The sequence below is a fragment of the Rhineura floridana genome, chromosome 6 (assembly GCF_030035675.1).
Source record: "Rhineura floridana isolate rRhiFlo1 chromosome 6, rRhiFlo1.hap2, whole genome shotgun sequence".
In the NCBI taxonomy this organism is placed as follows: domain Eukaryota; kingdom Metazoa; phylum Chordata; class Lepidosauria; order Squamata; family Rhineuridae; genus Rhineura; species Rhineura floridana.
This window is the reverse complement of record NC_084485.1, coordinates 89,953,269-89,970,431: the sequence shown is the minus strand read 5'-3', so window position 1 is coordinate 89,970,431 and position 17,163 is coordinate 89,953,269. Positions and strand designations below refer to the sequence as shown.

The following is a 17,163-nucleotide window of genomic DNA, read 5'->3' as shown; positions in this document are numbered from 1 at the left end:
TGCAGGTCCAAACCAAAAGCAAAGCTTGATTTTATTGAGAGAAAGAGTAGGAAAGCATTACAGAATTACTTGGGTGCGTGGCAGCATTTATCATTAATATCCTAACCCATTCATAACTTTAAAGTTAAGAAATCAAAGGACCCTATTACTATAAGAGGTGAAAGGTAGGAGAGATTACCTATCCTGTGCCCGGAATGGGTGGTTGAATACAGCTGAAGCTATGTGGAAGAGCTCTGATCCAAAACCAGGAAGGAATCTCTTGGTCTCAAGGTTTTGCACCGAGACCCAGAGTCTCCCCGATTCTGTCCCTGCAGTCCTTGATGCGTTCCTTGAGAGTGTCATACACGTGTATGGGAGCTCTGATGTTCCTCAGCCCCCCTTCCTCTTTCTTCCTCTTCTCTTTTTCTACCTTCAAGCCTCGGTTTTACAATACTTTTTCCTCTCCCCCCCTCCTGCCAAGGAGGGTATGAAAGTCTGGTGATGTTGTGTATGTGTGTGTGTATCTCTAACTGACCCTGAAAACTAAGGCTGCTAACAAACAATGGGATTCACTGTGGGTGAGGGAAATTTGCCAAAGAACAAGATAACAATTATGCAGAACATTTATGCCATAGCTTTAGTTTTGTATCTTAATTTCTGCCCTTGTTACTCTTCGCACAAAACCTCGTGGGAAAGCATAACCAGCCATACCATTAGGTGTGGGTGTGGGGTGGGAATTGTAGTTTAGCAGGCTCCATGGCCCTGCCTCGTAACAGACTAGACCCTCGCTATCCTAGGTAGGTAGGGGGTAGTGTGAGAAAGTGATTCTTTCACATCGGTATTTTACTAAAGAGAACGGAGGTGTAGGACACAAGGAGAGGGCATTTCAGAAGGGGAGGAGGTGGTGGGCGTTGATGTTGACCAGCGGAAAGCAATTCAGTTAAGGTACGTTTGTAATCCAGTTGTGGGCTGGGGCTGCAATCCTATGCACATGGTCCCTCAATTTGCATTCCCCCTTGCAGGCTGCATGGTATTTTTCTGTGTTACCCCAAGTGCAGTAAAAAAAAATACACTGTGTGAAATATTTTCTACCTGGTCTTACTCTGACTTCAAAGTGTGCATATATTTTACCCTATGTTTTTATTTGGATGTGTACAGAATTCCACAGAAGTCTCTGACAGAGGAAAAAAAGTCTTGATTCAAAATAGGTCCAAGTAAACGTGCTACAGCTTTGCAGTCAAGCAACTCGATCCTGTAGCATGTTTATATGCAAGTAAGCTCCGCTATGCTTAACGGGGCTTATGCCTTCCCATGGCAGTGGGGCTGGGACATTAGCCTTCATAAGAATCGCCTGGAAGGGGTTACCGGCGTCTCTCTAGCAGTGTGCCTCCAGATGTTGTTGGACCACAACTCCCATCAGCTTCAGCTAGCATTGCCAATGGTCAGGAAAGATGGGAGTTGTAGTCCAACAACATCTGGAGGCACACTGGTTGGGAAAGGCTAGCTCTTCCTAACGCCTCTTCCTTACACGCACTGCTTGCTTTCAGGAGAAGAAATAAGGGACTCCCGAGGCTGTGACGTGTGTTGCCATGGTGACGTCCGTACAGCGTCTCCCGGTGGGAGGGGGAGGAAAAGACGGAATGAAAACAAACATGGCGGAGAGGAGCAAGACGGCAGAAACGGGTTAGTTGTTATAGTGGCAGTGCCCCGGGGGTGGGAGGTGAAAGGTGGAAGAGCTGACTTGAGTCGATGAAAGAAATTGACGGAGAGAGGTGGGAACAGCCCTTATTTAGGGGGCAAAGAGATGTGGCCTTCCTAGAGGGCACCAGAGAGGGAAGTTGGGCTTCTGTCAGGATGGGGCGGAGGGAATGGCCTTGTTTGAAAAAGGGGCTATGAGCCTCCTAGCTTCCCTCGGAGTAGGCCCCTGGATGAGGGCCTTAAAGCTCAAATTAGTTAATTATTCAAAAATCCATGTGCATGTTTTGTTAATGTTGTTTGTTGAAGACAAAAACTAACCAGAAGAATAAACAATCTTAGTACAATTTAAAAGCTTTTTTGGTGGTGGTGATTCTGACACATCATGGCAAACATTAACGATAAATTGAATAGTTGGAGCTGGTTCATTTCCTGAATGACTTCCTGAATGACCTTATCAGATTATAGGCCCCACTCTTTTTATATCAACTTAATATTGATTTAATATCAAATTGTAGGCCCTGCCCCACTTTTGATAAGATTTTAATTTTTTTATTCTCCTTGGTTTTTTCCCCATCCACCCTGGAACTGTGTGTTGTGTTCAAGAAGAGCCTGAGACAATGTTCAGGGTATTCTGAGCTCACCCCCCTGCTTTTAAAACCCCCCTTGGATTTCTGCACTTCCCACCCACTCTGAACCTGTTCTCACTTCCTATTGGCTGTTGGAATCTGTTGGAATGAGTTTGATGTATAGGAAAGTGGGGAGGAGAGCCTGGCTGGGAGTCCAGAGTGTGTCAGTTCAAATCCCCGCTCGTGTCTCCTGGGTGTAACAGGCCAGCTAAAGATCACCCTACAGTGAGTGGCTCAGTGGTTATGTGCCCTGCCACCTGTGCAGCCGTGGGCAAGCTGCATAGTCCCAAGGAGCCCAGTTGCCCCCCAGCTGGCAGTTGCGGACAAGGAAGGGGCTGGCTTGTGCAGCTGTGGCAAGCTGAGCAGGCCCTAGCCAGCTGGGGAGGACTAGCCTCAGAGGGAGGCAATGGTAAACCCCCTCTGAATACCGCTTACCATGAAAACCCTATTTGTAGGGTTGCCATAAGTTGGAATCAACTTGAAGGCAGTCCATTCCATTCCATACCTATTTTCTTCTGACCTGCTTTCATTTTCTTTTGAATCTTACTGGAATGGCTGCTGCTAGGTGACAATTGATAGAGGGAGGAGTGTAATAGAGCTGTGTTGTCAGCAATGGTGATGGAGCCTGCTTCCCTCTCTCCCTCTCTCCTGCAGTCTTTAAAGGAAGAATAGCAAATTTGTGGCCTTCTAAATCAGATGTGAGGAACCTTTGCCCATCCAGATATTGCTGAACTGCAACTCCCATCACCCTGGTTATCAGCCATGCTTGCTGGGGCTGATGGGAGCTGTAGTTCAGCAATATCTGGAGGGCCAAAGGTTCCCCACAAACATGTTTTCCCTGTCTTCGGGGTGTGTGTGTGTGTGGCGGTTCTGAGCATAATCAGTATTTCTTTTGTAAATTGAGTATTCTGTTGTGCCCATGACAATTTGTTATATTTCCAAATGTGCTCTAGACTCAAAAAGGTTGGGAGCACTGTGTTGTAGCACGATCAAATTGATTTTATGACCTTCTGGGCTAAGGGTTTATCTTTCAATTATCCTATGTTAGCTATTTTAAAAATAACTTTGGAATATGACAGGAAATTTTATGTGATAACTATTACTACTGTTATGTGATAACTATTACTACTTCTGGTAGTGGACCACTTAGCTGTTTCTGTATATTATTTATTATTTATTTATTTAGTTGCATTTCTAAACCGCCCTATAGCTAGCAGCTCCCAGGGCGGTGTACAACATGATAAAACCACAATATTTAAAATACAGCAAGTGTGTGTTGCACAGACAATATAAAACATTATATAAACAAAGTAAAAGAAAACTAGAAATAAAATAAATAAGATTAAAAACATAAAATACATTAAAATGCCTGGGTGAAGAGGTGGGTTTTTACCTGGCGCCGGAAAGATGACAGGGAAGGCACCAGGCGTATCTCATCTGGGAGGGCATTCCATAATTCGGGGGCCACCACCGAAAAGGCCCTAGATCTTATTACTGTTCTCCGGGCCTCTGTATGGGTTGGGACCCGGAGAAGGGCCTTAGATGTTGAGCGGAGTGAACGGGTAGGAATATAGCGAGAGAGGCGTTCCATCAGATATTGCGGTCCAGTGCCGTTAAGGGCTTTATAGGTAAGAACCAACACTTTGAATCTGGCCCGGAAACATATTGGAAGCCAGTACAGTTGGGCCAGAATAGGTGTTATGTGGTCGAATTTCCTCGTCCCAGTAAGAACTCTGGCCGCAGCATTCTGCACTAGCTGAAGTAACCCCATCTAGTGCAGGTCTGACATCAACCATCTGAGCAGAGGGCCCCCCAACCAACAGCATCTCAGTCTTGTCAGGACTGAGTTTTAGTTTATTCGCTCTCATCCAGTCCATTATCGCGGCTAGGCAGCGGTTCAGTACGGCAACAGGCTCACCTGAGGAAGATGAAAAGGAGAAATAGAGCTGCGTATCATCAGCATATTGCTGGAAACGCACTCCATAACACCCAGCGGCTTCATATAGATATTAAAAAGCATGGGGGACAGAACTGAACCCTGCGGGACCCCATACTGGAGCACCCAGGGACTCGAGTAGTGCTCCCCAAGCATCACTTTCTGGAGACGATTCCCAAGATAGCAGCACAGCCACCGCCAAGCAGTGCCTCCAACTCCTAACTCCGCGAGTCGCCCCAGAAGGATACCATGGTCGATGGTATCAAAAGCCGCCGAGAGATCAAGGAGAACCAACAGAGTTACACTCCCTCTGTCTTTCTCCCGACAGAGGTCATCATACAGGGCAACCAAGGCTGTTTCTGTACCAAACCCCGGCCGAAAGCTGGATTGAAATGGATCCAGATAATCAGTTTCATCCAAGAGAGCCTGGAGTTGGCGAGCGACCACGCGCTCTAGAACCTTGCCCAGAAATGGAACATTTGCTACCGGCCTATAGTTGTTAAAGTTATCAGGGTCCAAGGAGGGCTTTTTTAGGAGCGGTCACACTATCGCCTGTTTCAGGCAAGGTGGGACCACTCCCTCTCGTAACGAGGCATTAATCACCTCCTTGGCCCAGCTGGCCGTTCCATTTCTGCTAGCTTTTATTAGCCACGAGGGGCAAGGGTCCAGAGCGGAAGTGGTTGCCCGTATCTGTCCAAGCACCTTGTCCACATCCTCGAGCTGTACCAACTGAAACTCATCCAATAAAACAGGACAAGACTGTGTTCTGGACACCTCATTAGATTCAACTGTTACAATATTGGAGTCAAGGTCCCGACGGATGTTTATGATCTTGTCTTGAAAATGCCTCGCAAACCCCTCACAGCGGGCCATTGATGGTAATATTGCGTCCGGAGAACCAGAGTGTAAAAGTCTCCGGACAACCTTATAAAGTTCCGCTGGGCGGTTACAAGATGACTGAATGGAGGTAGTGAAGTATTGCTTCTTCGCCATCCTCACCGCCTTCACATAGCGTTTCGTGGAGGCCTTCACAAGTGCATAATTACAGCCGTCGGGAGTTCGTCTCCATTTACCCTCCAACCGTCTCCTTTCTTGCTTCATCACTCTTAGCTCCTCGGTAAACCAAGGAGCCAATTGAGCTCTGCAATGGAGAGGGCGCACCGGGGCGATTGTGTCAACTGCCCAGGTCATTTCCGTATTCCACAGAGTGACCAGGGTTTCGACAGGATCGTCAGTTTTATCAGCCGGAAAATCCCCCAGAGCCCTCTGAAATCCTTCAGGATTCATTAGTCTCCGGGGACGGACCATCTTAATTGGTCCTCCACCCTTGCAGAGGGGAGAAAACGATGTGAGTCTAAATCTCAAGAGGCGATGATCTGTCCATGACAAAGGAATAGATGTAAGATTCCTCACTCCCAGATCACCTTCCCCCATTTCAGTGGCAAAAATCAAGTCTAGAGTATGTCCTGACATATGCGTCGGGCCAGTAACAAATTGAGACAGCCCCATGGCTGTCATGGAGGTCATGAAGTCCTGAGCTGCTCCAGACAAGGCGGTCTCGGCATGAATGTTGAGATCCCCCAATACCAAAAGTTTGGGAGATCGCAACACCAAGTCCGAGACCACCTCTGTCAGCTCAGTTAGGGAAGCTGTTGGGCAGCAGGGTGGACGGTACACCAACAGTATTCCCAGTCTGTCTCGCTGGCCCAACGTAATGTGCAGACACTCCAGGCCATTAGCCACTTGGATATTAACAAGACTGGTGTGAATCTTAGCTATTGGGATGGGTTAATATCTTGTTTTAGCCTTGGTAGATGATAAACTGTTGAATGTGGGGGTCACTTTAGTGAAGGTTCAAATATACTTTCTTTCCAGTGAGCTATACATTGCTTTCAGCTACAGTCATGAAGCAACTTTTATATTGATTTTGATAAAATAAATTGGTTTACCACTAGCAGCATCTCAGTCTTGTCTGGATTGATCCTCAGTTTATTAGCCCTCATCCAGTCCATTGTCGCAGCCAGGCACCGGTTCAGCACATTGACAGCCTCACCTGAAGAAGATGAAAAGGAGAAATAGAGCTGCGTGTCATCAGCATACTGATGGCAACACACTCCAAAGCTCCGGATGACTGGACCCAACGGTTTCATGTAGATGTTGAACAGCATGGGGGACAGAACTGACCTCTGTGGAACCCCATACTGGAGAGTCCAGGGTGCCGAGCATTGTTCCCCAAGGACCACCTTCTGGAGCCGACCTGCCAAATAGGAGGAGAACCACCGCAATGCAGTCCCTCCCACTCCCAACTCAGCCAGTCTTCCCAGAAGGATACCATGGTCGATGGAATCGAAAGCTGGTGAGAGATCAAGAAGAATCAACAGAATCACACTCCCCCTGTCTCTCTCCCGACAAAGGTCATCATACAGGGCGACCAAAGCTGTTCCCGTGCCAAAACCAGGCCTGAAACCCGACTGAAATGGATCCAGATAATTGGTCTCATCCAAGAGTGTCTGGAGCTGGCCTGCAATCACTCGTTCAAGGACCTTGCCCAGGAATGGAACATCTGCTACCGGCCTATAGTTATTAAGATTTTCTGGGTCCAAGGAGGGTCTCTTTAGGAATGGTCTCACTACTGCCTGTTTCAGGCAGCCAGAGACCACCCACTCTCGCAGAGAAGCATTAACCATTTCCCTGGCCCAGCTGGCTGTTCATTCCCTGCTAACTTTTATTAGCCAAGAAGGGCAAGGATCCAGCACAGAAGTGGTTGCACGAAACTGTTTCATTTGAAATGTTTACCAAATGTATACAGACTTTTCTTGCTACTCATTTACTGACCTCTGTCTTAATGGTTCATTGTTCCTTTGAGGTGCTGGCTAGATTTTTAATATTATCAAACAGTAGAGAATATTGTAGCACATCAAAGACTAACAAATATGGTGTAATCTTTCAAGGACTAGATAGCGAAACAAGACTCAAGATGAGGAAGGATAATAAGTGTTCTGGCCGCTCTAGCCGTGAGAGGAGTCAAGAAGAAGAGGACCAACGACTGCTGAGAGAGACGTGGGCAATTTTAAATATTTTTATTGGGGGTGGGTTGCCTGCCTGATCGGCAGAGGGGGAGGGGGACATGTGCAGGCCAGAAGGGAATGTTTTGGGAGGGATGGGGAGCCATGACATTGTGAGGCTAGGCGGCAGATCCTGGAGAGGTGTGGGTGGCAGGCCACGCCAGTTTAGGGGAACAAGGGATCGATGCATTATATCCATCCCCTGTTCCGGGCCTGTTCACAACCAGAAGATAACTGGGGGTTGTAAGACTCCATCCAATCTGCGACTGCTGCTGTGTAACGCCAGGTCTGTAGTTCAGAAAACATCGATCATCCATGATCTTATTTTGGATGAGAATGCAGACCTGGTGTGTATTACGGAGACCTGGCTGGATGAGGCCTCAGCTCCCATACTTGAGTCCATGTGCCCAGCAGGTTTCCAATACGCACAGCAGCCGAGGATTGGTAGGCAGGGAGGGGGAGTGGCAGTTATCTATCGAGAGTCCTTGGTTTTTACCAGACCCCCTCTCCACGGGACCAAGTTTGTTGATTGTATGTACTGGAGGTTGGGACCAAAGGGCAGTTTAGGGATCCTGCTCGTGTACTGCCCACCCTGCTGCACGGCAGACTCCCTGACCGAGGTGCTCGAGGTGGTCTCGGATGTGCGGTTGCTCTCCCCCAACTTATTGGTTTTGGGGGACTTCAACGTACACGCTGAGACCACTCTCACTGGAGCCCCTCGGGATTTCATTGAAACCATGACTTCTTGGGAACTGCACCTAAGTAATATAGGTCCCACCCATGTAGCCGGTCATACTATCGACCTTGTATTTGTCTCGGGAGAGGAGGGGAGTGTTCTGAAAATGGGGGCTGTTTCTTCTAACCCCGTGTCATGGTCAGATCACTATTTGGTGAATATGGACTTCTCAATGCCACATACCCTCCGCAGGGGACAAGGACCTATTAGGATGGTCCGCCCCAGACACCTGATGGAGCCTGAGGGATTCCTGAATGCGCTGGGTGATTTGGAGCTGACTGAAAGCCGCCCGGTCGAGACCCTGGTGATGGAGTGGAATAGGGAGATCACTAGGGCAATAGACTGGGTGGCTCCGAAACATCCTCTCCCCCTGAATAGAACTCAGACTGCACCCTGGTATACACCACGGTTGCGGGGTCTGAGACAGGAGGTGAGACGACTAGAACGCCGGTGGCGGAAATCTTGCACTGCAGACGATCGAACACTGGTTAGAGCGGCAATAGCAGCCTACCAGCAGGCAACAAAGGCAGCAAAGAGGCGATTCTTTGCTGCCTCTATTGCGTCGGCAGAGTGCTGTCCTAGGAGGTTGTTCCAAGTGGTCCAAAGCCTGGTCGGTCCAGTTGCTCAGGAACCTATGGAGCACTCTAAAGCCTCCTGTGATGCATTTGCTAAACACTTTGCTGATAAAATCGAGTGCCTGAAGAGCATGCTTCCGTACGCCGTGGTTACAGATAGTGGGCCAGAGTCGGCCAGTTGCATTCCGGTCTGCTGGGATCAGTTTCAGCCTCTTCCCTCTGAGGAAGTGGACAAGGTGTTCTCTTCTGTGAAGCCAACCACTTGTTTGCTTGATCCTTGCCCTTCGTGGCTCATTATGAGTTGCAAAGAGAGACTGGGCAAAGGGATCAAGGCAGTGGTAAATGCGTCCTTGGAAGAGGGTGCAATGCCATCAGCCCTCAAGGAGGCAGTAATAAAGCCCATCTTAAAAAAGTCCTCCTTGGATCCCCAAGAATTGAACAACTTCCGTCCAGTCTCTAATTTACCATTATTGGGCAAGGTGATTGAGCGAGTGGTGGCCAAACAGTTACAGACACACTTGGATGAAGCAGATTATTTAGATCCTTTCCAATCGGGCTTCAGGACTGGGCATGGAACTGAAACAGTCTTGGTCGTTCTGGTGGATGATATGAGGAGGGCGTTGGATAGAGGAGAACACACCTTCCTCGTCCTCCTCGATCTCTCAGCGGCTTTCGATACCGTCGACCACGGTATCCTTTTAAACCGCCTGGAGGGATTGGGAATAGGGGGCACTGTTCTACAGCGGTTCCGTTCCTATCTCTCCGGCAGGTATCAACGGGTAGCATTGGAGGAGGTTTCAGACCCTTGGCCTCTCAATTGTGGAGTGCCACAGGGTTCTATCCTCTCCCCCATGCTATTCAACATCTATATGAAACCGCTGGGAGCTATCATCAGGAGTTTTGGGCTGAAGTGTCACCAATATGCGGATGACACTCAGCTCTACCTCTCATTTAAGTCCTCACCAGAGGCGGCTGTGAATACCTTGTCCAAATGCCTGGAGTCCGTAAGTGGATGGATGGGAGAGAACAGGCTGAAGCTAAACCCTGACAAGACCGAGGTGTTGCTTGTGGGTGATAAGAGAAGGTTGGGAGATTTAGACTTGGTGCTTAATGGGGTGAGATTACCCCTGAAAGACCAGGTCCGTAGCCTAGGGGTCATTCTTGACTCCCAGCTGTCCATGGAGGCTCAGGTTTCGGCAGAGAGCCGGGCAGCTTGGTATCAATTACATCTGATACAGAAGCTGCGACCCTACCTTCCTGTACATCTGCTCCCATGAGTGATACATGCCCTGGTCTCCTCTCGCTTAGACTACTGTAATGCGCTCTACGTGGGGTTACCCTTGAAAACGGTCCGGAAATTGCAGCTGGTACAAAATGTGGCGGCACGCCTGAGAAAGCAGAGCCGTCGCTGGGATCATATTACCCCAGTGTTGATCGATCTATACTGGTTACCAGTTGCTTACTGTGCCCTATTCAAGGTGTTGGTATTAACCTTTAAAACCCTATACAGTTTCGGCCCAGTTTATCTGAAGGAACGCCTCCAGTATCACCAATTATGCCGCCTAACGAGATCAGCCTCACAAGACCTTCTCTCGGTCCCACCGGTGAAAACAGCTAGGCTGGTGCGGACCAGAGAGAGGGCATTTTCGATTGTGGCTCCCACCCTCTGGAACTCGCTCCCTTTTGACCTCCGACATGCCCCCTCCCTGATGGGTTTTCGCCGAGCCTTAAAGACCTGGCTATTCAGGCAGGCCTATGGGATTTTTGAGGGGGATTAGTTTTTATGGAATCTTAACTGAAGATGGTTTTAGTTGAATTGATGGTGATGTGTTTTGCTGATTTATATATTATTTTATACTGTACTTGAATTGTTGTATTGTATTGTTGTACGTCGCCCAGGGTGTCCGTTAACTCGGACAGATAGGCGACTAATAAATAAAATTTTATTTTATTATTATTATTATTTAGTGGTCTTCAACTTTGCTTCTTCCAATACGCTAACATTAGTCCACCTATCTTCCCAAGTAATTTGCAGAATTTTCTGGAGGCAGCGTTGGTGGAATCTTTCAAGAAGTTGGGAGTGGCTTTTATAGATGGTCCATGTTTCACAGGCGTACAGTAAGGTGGGTAATACAATGGCTTTGTAAATAAGCATTTTGGTCTCCCTGCGAATATTCCGATCCTCGAACACTCTACACTTCATTTGGGAGAATGAGGCACTCGCAGAGCTCAGACGATGCTGAATTTCAGCACCGATGTCCGCTTTTACAGAGAGATGGCTGCCAAGATAAGAAAAGTGATCGACATTCTCCAGCATCACACCATTAAGCTGGATTGATGGTGCTACAGAGGGATTGGTTCGCACTTGCTGATGAAGCACTTTGGTTTTTTTTTATGTTAAGCAAGAGGCCAAGCTTTTCATATGCTTCTGCCAAGACATTTAGGATAGTTTGAAGATCTTCCTCTGATTGTGCAGAGACTACATTATTATCGGCATATTGAAGTTCTATGACAGAGGTTGACATTACCTTACTTTTTGCTTTCAGCCTACTGAGATTAAAAAGCTTTCCATCTGTTTGATATGTGATTTCCACACTAGTGGGAAGTTTCCCCTCAACAAGGTGTAGAATCGTGGCGATGAAAGTAGCAAATAAGGTCGGAGCAATGACACATTCCTGTTTGACACCTGATCCCACTTTGAATGGATCACTTTGAGAGCCATTGTTATCCAAAATTGTTGCCGTCATGTTGTCATGGAGGAGTCGCAAAATATTCACAAATTTATCAGGGCATCCAATTTTCAGAAGGATGGTCCAGAGAGCAGTTCGATTTACAGTATCAAAGGCCTTAGTCAGATCAATAAACGCCATATACAGAGGTTGGTTTTGCTCCCTGCATTTTTCTTGAAGCTGTCATGCAGTGAAGATCATGTCCATTGTCCCCCTGGAAGGGCGGAAACCATTTTGGGATTCAGAGAGGATGTCTTCTGAGATAGTTAGGAGGTGATTTGCGAGGATCCTTGCAAGGATTTTACCTGTGGTAGCTAGAAGAAAGATCCCTCGGTAGTTCCTGCAATCTGTTCCATCACCCTTCTTGAAAAGAGTGATAATTATGGCATCCGTAAAGTGTTCCGGGATCACCTCCCTCATCCACATTTTTTCGATGAGCTTATGAAGTTGTTGTTTAAGTTCAGGCCCACCTTCTTTAAAGACTTCAGCAGGAATCCCATCAGGTCCACTAGCTTTGTTATTCTTCATTTGATTAATGGCTTTACTGACTTCTTCCAAATTAGGGGATACTGCAAGCTCATCTCTTATTTGTTGTTGCGGGATTTGCGAGAAGACCTCATAAGCCACAATAGAGCTACGATTAAGGAGGTCATGGTAATACTGTTTCCAACGCAGTACAATAGACTCTTTGTCCTTTAGAAGTTTGGTACCATCTATTGAACGTAAGGGATTTGTACCATAATTTGTTGGTCTGTAGATGGCTTTTGTGGCATTAAAAAAGCCCCGTGCATCATGAGCACCTGCAAAATGCTGGATTTCTTGAGCTTTCTTTATCCACCAGGCGTTCTTAAGTTCTCTAGTTCTTCTTTGGACCTCAGCCTTTGCACTGGTATAGATTTTTTTCTTAGCAGCACAGTAAATGTCTTTCTTCCATATCTGGAAGGCTTTCCTTTTCTTGTCAACGATACGTTCAATCTCACTGTCCTTCTCATCAAACCAGTCCTAATGTTTCTTAGTTTGGTATCCAATAGTTTGTTCACATGCTGCAATAATAGATGTCTTCAGTTTAATCCAGTGTTCCTCAACGTCTTCAGGGAGTTCTGTAGGTAGGTGTTTCTTGAGAGTTGTTTGAAAGCAAGCTCACTTAATAGGATCTTGAAGGGTGTGGATGTTCATTTTACGCCTTGGTTTTCTTCCTTGGAGTCTACGTTGAGGAACAATATTAATGGCCATAGTGGAATTAATCAGTGATCTGTCCAACAGTCATCAGCACTCATCATGGCCCTAGTGAGGAGTACATTATGACAATCTCTGGCACGGACAATTACGTAATCCAGGAGATGCCAGTGTTTCGACCGAGGGTGCTTCCATGATGTTTGAAATTTATCTTTCTGATGAAAGAGTGTGTTTGTAATAACAAGATTATGCTCTGCACATTTAGTCAGAAGTAGAATGCCATTCAGGTTGCTATTGCCAACTCCTTCTTTCCCAATGGTTTGTGGCCATAAATCAAAATCACACCCAACTCTTGCATTGAAATCGCCCAAAAGGATAATTTTATCCTCCTTAGGTATCCCTGATAAGCTGGTGTCCAGCTGGGCATAAACATTTTCCTTGATGTCTTCATCAGCATCTAATGTTGGTTTATAAGCACTTAGAATAGTTGCCTGCGGGGTTTTGGCGAGTTTTAATTGGAGAGTTGATAGTTGTTTATTAATGCCAATTGGAACTTCTGACAAGAGCTTCATGTGATGATCCTGTATTAGTGTAAATAGGGTAAGTGCTGTTTGTTTAGAAGATACATGGTAAGTGGAGTGAAAGAGGAGGGGGAGTGAATGGGCAGTAGAATGCTGGATGATTGGCTGAATGTTTAAAATGGCTGACAGTATAAAAGGAAGAATGTCAGGTAAATCTGGGTGGATGTGGTGTGGACGTGTGTGGACGTTGGTGGACGTTGGTGGACTTGAGAGGGTTGTTTTGGTGGGTTTTGAGAGGAGATTGTGTGGAGAGTTGGTGGATGTGAGGAGAGGGTGGAGTTCGGATTAATACTAAGACCAGTACCTCAGGAATAGATGTAACCATATGCTTAAGTGCCTTTTAAAGAAATCTTGTTATCTTTGTTATTTAATAAATATATTTGGTTTACCAAAGGCCTGATCCTTGGCTGGGGTTTCACAGACCAGAAGGGAGGGTAAGGTAAATACCAAGGCTGAAGGGAAACAAATGGTGGCAGCGGTGAAGAGAATAACACCACAAGCAGTCTGAGTAAATCAAAGGGATTGGGACAGCTTTAGCACTCAGTCACAGAGGTAACCAGATAGAGAGACTCAGGCAGAGTCTCTGGGACTACTGGTTATAGGACGTGACTGGTGGTGCTGCCTAGCAGGGGGATCTGTTGAGATCTGTGCTAGAGCGGGGAGAGAAACCATATAAAAGGACAGTCCGGACTGGTGGAGTCCCTGGTGGTGCCTAGAGACAGGCAGTAACCATGAGCAGGTAGGAACCTGACAGGGAGAGCCAGGGAAGGGCGTCACACTTCACAAGATCATTTTTAATAGCAAAGCCTACTCCATGTATTCGTCGTTCTTGTTCAGGCAGTCCTTTCCAGAAGAAGGTGTAATCTCCTTTTTCTTCCTTCAATTGTCCCTCTCCTGCTCTTCGAGTTTCTTGGAGTGCTGCTATGTCAATATTAAAACATCTCAACTCCCTCGCAATGATGGCAGTCCTGCGTTCAGGACGTTCACTGTCTGTATCATCCAGCAATGTCCGTATATTCTACGTTCCAAAGTTCATTTGTTTTTTGCGACCGCTCATTGGTGACCCCACTGGACACGATAATCCAGTCAGGGAGAGACATGAGGCAGACTATGTTTATGGCACCTTTTCTTGCCCCCTCCCCATATGGGGTGAGCAGAGTGGATCCTGAATAGGACTGCTCAGTCATGGATACAGCTGCCGAACTACTCAACTGCCTCAGTCCTTGAGCCAGGACGACTGAGTCTGTATCCACCACCCATGTGCTGTTCCATGACTAGGGGCTTCCGGATTTCACAGTCCTGTTCCCATTGCCATTCGTCAATCACCATGGGACTTTTGGTTTGGTTTGGTTTGCTTGGAAGACACCTGTGTGTGAATTTGTTTTATGTGGGGAGATCGGTGCACAACGATCAACACACAGTCTTGACAGAAAATGGTTTGATCCAATGGCATAGATACCACGACAAATGGAAGTCTTTTATCTGCTGCAGCCTTCTTCCGCTTTCACAGCCGTTGTTACATACACATTGTTATCCTCCGCCTGTTCTGCAGTTGAGGACTTTCTTGGATCATTCTTTGTCTGGTTCCTCTCCCTTCACCTTACCGCCACGAGTGACCCTGCTGGGAGTACATGACTCCCGACAGCATCGCTCACAGGGTTCACTGGAACATGCAAGCCCACTCACCACTGCAAGGTGACGATCCAGCGAGGGGTGATAAGAACATAAGAATATAAGAAAAGTCTGCTGGATCAGGCCAGTGGTCCATCTAGTTCAGTATCCTGTTCTCACACTGTGGCCAACTAGATGCCCATGGGAAGCCCTCAAGCAGGACCTCAGTGCAAGAGCACCCTCCCCTCCTGTAGCTTCTGGTTTTCGGAAGCATACTGTTTCTGACTATGATGACAGAACACACCATCATGGCTAGTAGCCATTGATAGCCTTATCCTCCATGTATTTGTCTAATCCTCTTTCAAAGCCATTCAAGTTATTGGTGACCATCACTGCCTCTTGTGGGAGCGAATTTCATAGTTTAACTATACACTGCATGAAGAAGTACTTTTTTTGGTCTGTCCTGAAACTTCCAACATTCAGCTTCATTGAATGTCCACGAGTTCTAGCGTTATGAGAGAGGGAGAAAAGGTTTTCTCTATCTACTTTTTCCATGCCATGCATAATTGTATAAACTTCTGTCATTTTGCCTCTGATTCTCCTTTTCTATAAATTAAAAAGGCCCAAATGCTGCAATCTTTCCTCATAGGAGACTCACTCCATTCCCTTGATCATTTTGGTTGCCCCTTTCTGAACCTTTTTCAACTCTAATATATCCTTTCTGAGGTGAGGTGATCAGAATTGTACACGGTATTCCAAATGAGGCTGCACCATAGATATATACAACTTTATATACAAATGAGGCTTCATCATACATATATATATATATACAAATGAGGCATTACGATATTGGCAGTTTTATTTTCAATATGTTTCTAATGATCCCTTGCATGGAATTTGCCTTTTTCAAAGCTGCTGCACGCTGGGTTGACATCTTCATCAAGGTATTGTTCCTGATCAGTCACTGCCAGTTCAGACCTCATGAGTGTATATGTGAAATTATTTACTCTAACGTGCATAATTTTACATTTGTTTACACTGAATTGCATTTGCCATTTTATCACCTATTCACTCCATTTGAAGAGGTCTTTTTGGAGCTCTTCACAATCCTGTTTTGTTTTAACAACCCTGAACAATTTAGTTTCATCAGCAAACGTGGCCACCTAACTGCTCAATCTAATTCTAAGGTCATTTATGAACAAGTTAAAAAGCACAGGTCCCAGTACTGATCCTTGGGGCACTCTGGATCCCACCCATCCTCCCAACAGGAGCCCAGGGCAGCAAACAGAATCACTAAAAACACTTTAAAACATCTTAAAAAAACCTTAAAATACATTAAAACAAAACAACTTTAAAACCTATTTTAAAACTTTAAAAACATCTTTTTTTAAAAAAAGGGTTAAAACATTTTTTTAAAGAAAACATATTAAAAGCAATTCTAACACAGACACAGACTGGGATAGGTCTCAACTTAAAAGGGTTGTTGAAAGAGGAAAGTCTTCAAAAGGTGCCAAAAAGATAGCGGAGATGGCGCCTGCTTAATATTTAAGGCGAGGGAATTCCACAGGGTAGGTGCCGCCACACTAAAGGTCTGTTTCCTATATTGTGCAGAACTAACCTCCTGATAAGATGGTATCTGCAGGAGGCCCTCACCTGCGGAGTGCAGTGATCGACTGGGTATATAAGGGGTAAGACGGTCTTTCAGATATCCTGGTCCCGAGCTGTATAGAGCTTTGTACACCAAAACTAGAACCTTGAACTTGGACCGGTAGCAAATGGGCAGCCAGTGCAATTCTTTCAGCAGTGGGGTGACATGTTGGCGATACCCTGCCCCAGTGAGCAGTCTCGCTGCTGCATTTTGCACCAGCTGCAGCTTCCAGACCAACCTCAAGGGCAGCCCCACATAGAGTGCATTACAGTAATCCAACCTGGAGGTTACCAGTGTGTGGACGACAGTGGTCAGGCTATCCCAGTCCAGAAATGGCCGCAGCTATCTTATCAGCCAAAGCTGGTAATAGGCACTCCTAGCCATGGAGGTCACCTGGGCCTCTAGTGACAAAGATGGATCCAGGAGCACCCCATTATTACGGACCTGCTCTTTCAGAGGAAGTATGACCCCATCCAAAGCAGGCAACTGACCAATTGTCCGAATTCGGGAACTACCAACCCACAGTGCTTCCGTCTTGCTAGGATTCAAACTCAGTTTATTGGCCCTCATCCAGCCCACCACCGAGTCCAGGCAGCGGTCTAGGACTTGCACGGCCTCTGCCGTTTCAGATGTTACAGAGAAATAGAGCTGAGTATCGTCAGCATACTGCTGACACCTTGCCCCAAATCTCCTGATGACCACTCCCAAGGGCTTCATATAGATGTTAAACAGCATGGGGGACAAGATGGTACCCTGTGACACCCCACAGCACAACTGCCAGGGGCCGAAAGATAGTCACCCAA

At 46.5% G+C, this 17,163-nt stretch overlaps 1 protein-coding gene across 2 annotated transcripts in view; it reads left to right on the top strand.

Annotated features, from left to right (window-relative positions):
- The first annotated feature begins 1,568 nt into the window (after nt 1–1,568).
- Nucleotides 1,569–17,163, top strand: part of BEND5 (BEN domain containing 5) — a 1,596,389-nt gene continuing 1,580,794 nt past the window's right edge. Inside the window, exon 1 of one of the 2 annotated variants that reach the window (XM_061632930.1) lies at nt 1,569–1,662. In XM_061632930.1, coding sequence (XP_061488914.1) covers nt 1,569–1,662 — 94 coding nt within the window. The remainder of the gene's footprint in view (nt 1,663–17,163) is intronic. The other variant, XM_061632932.1, reaches the window with a different exon arrangement.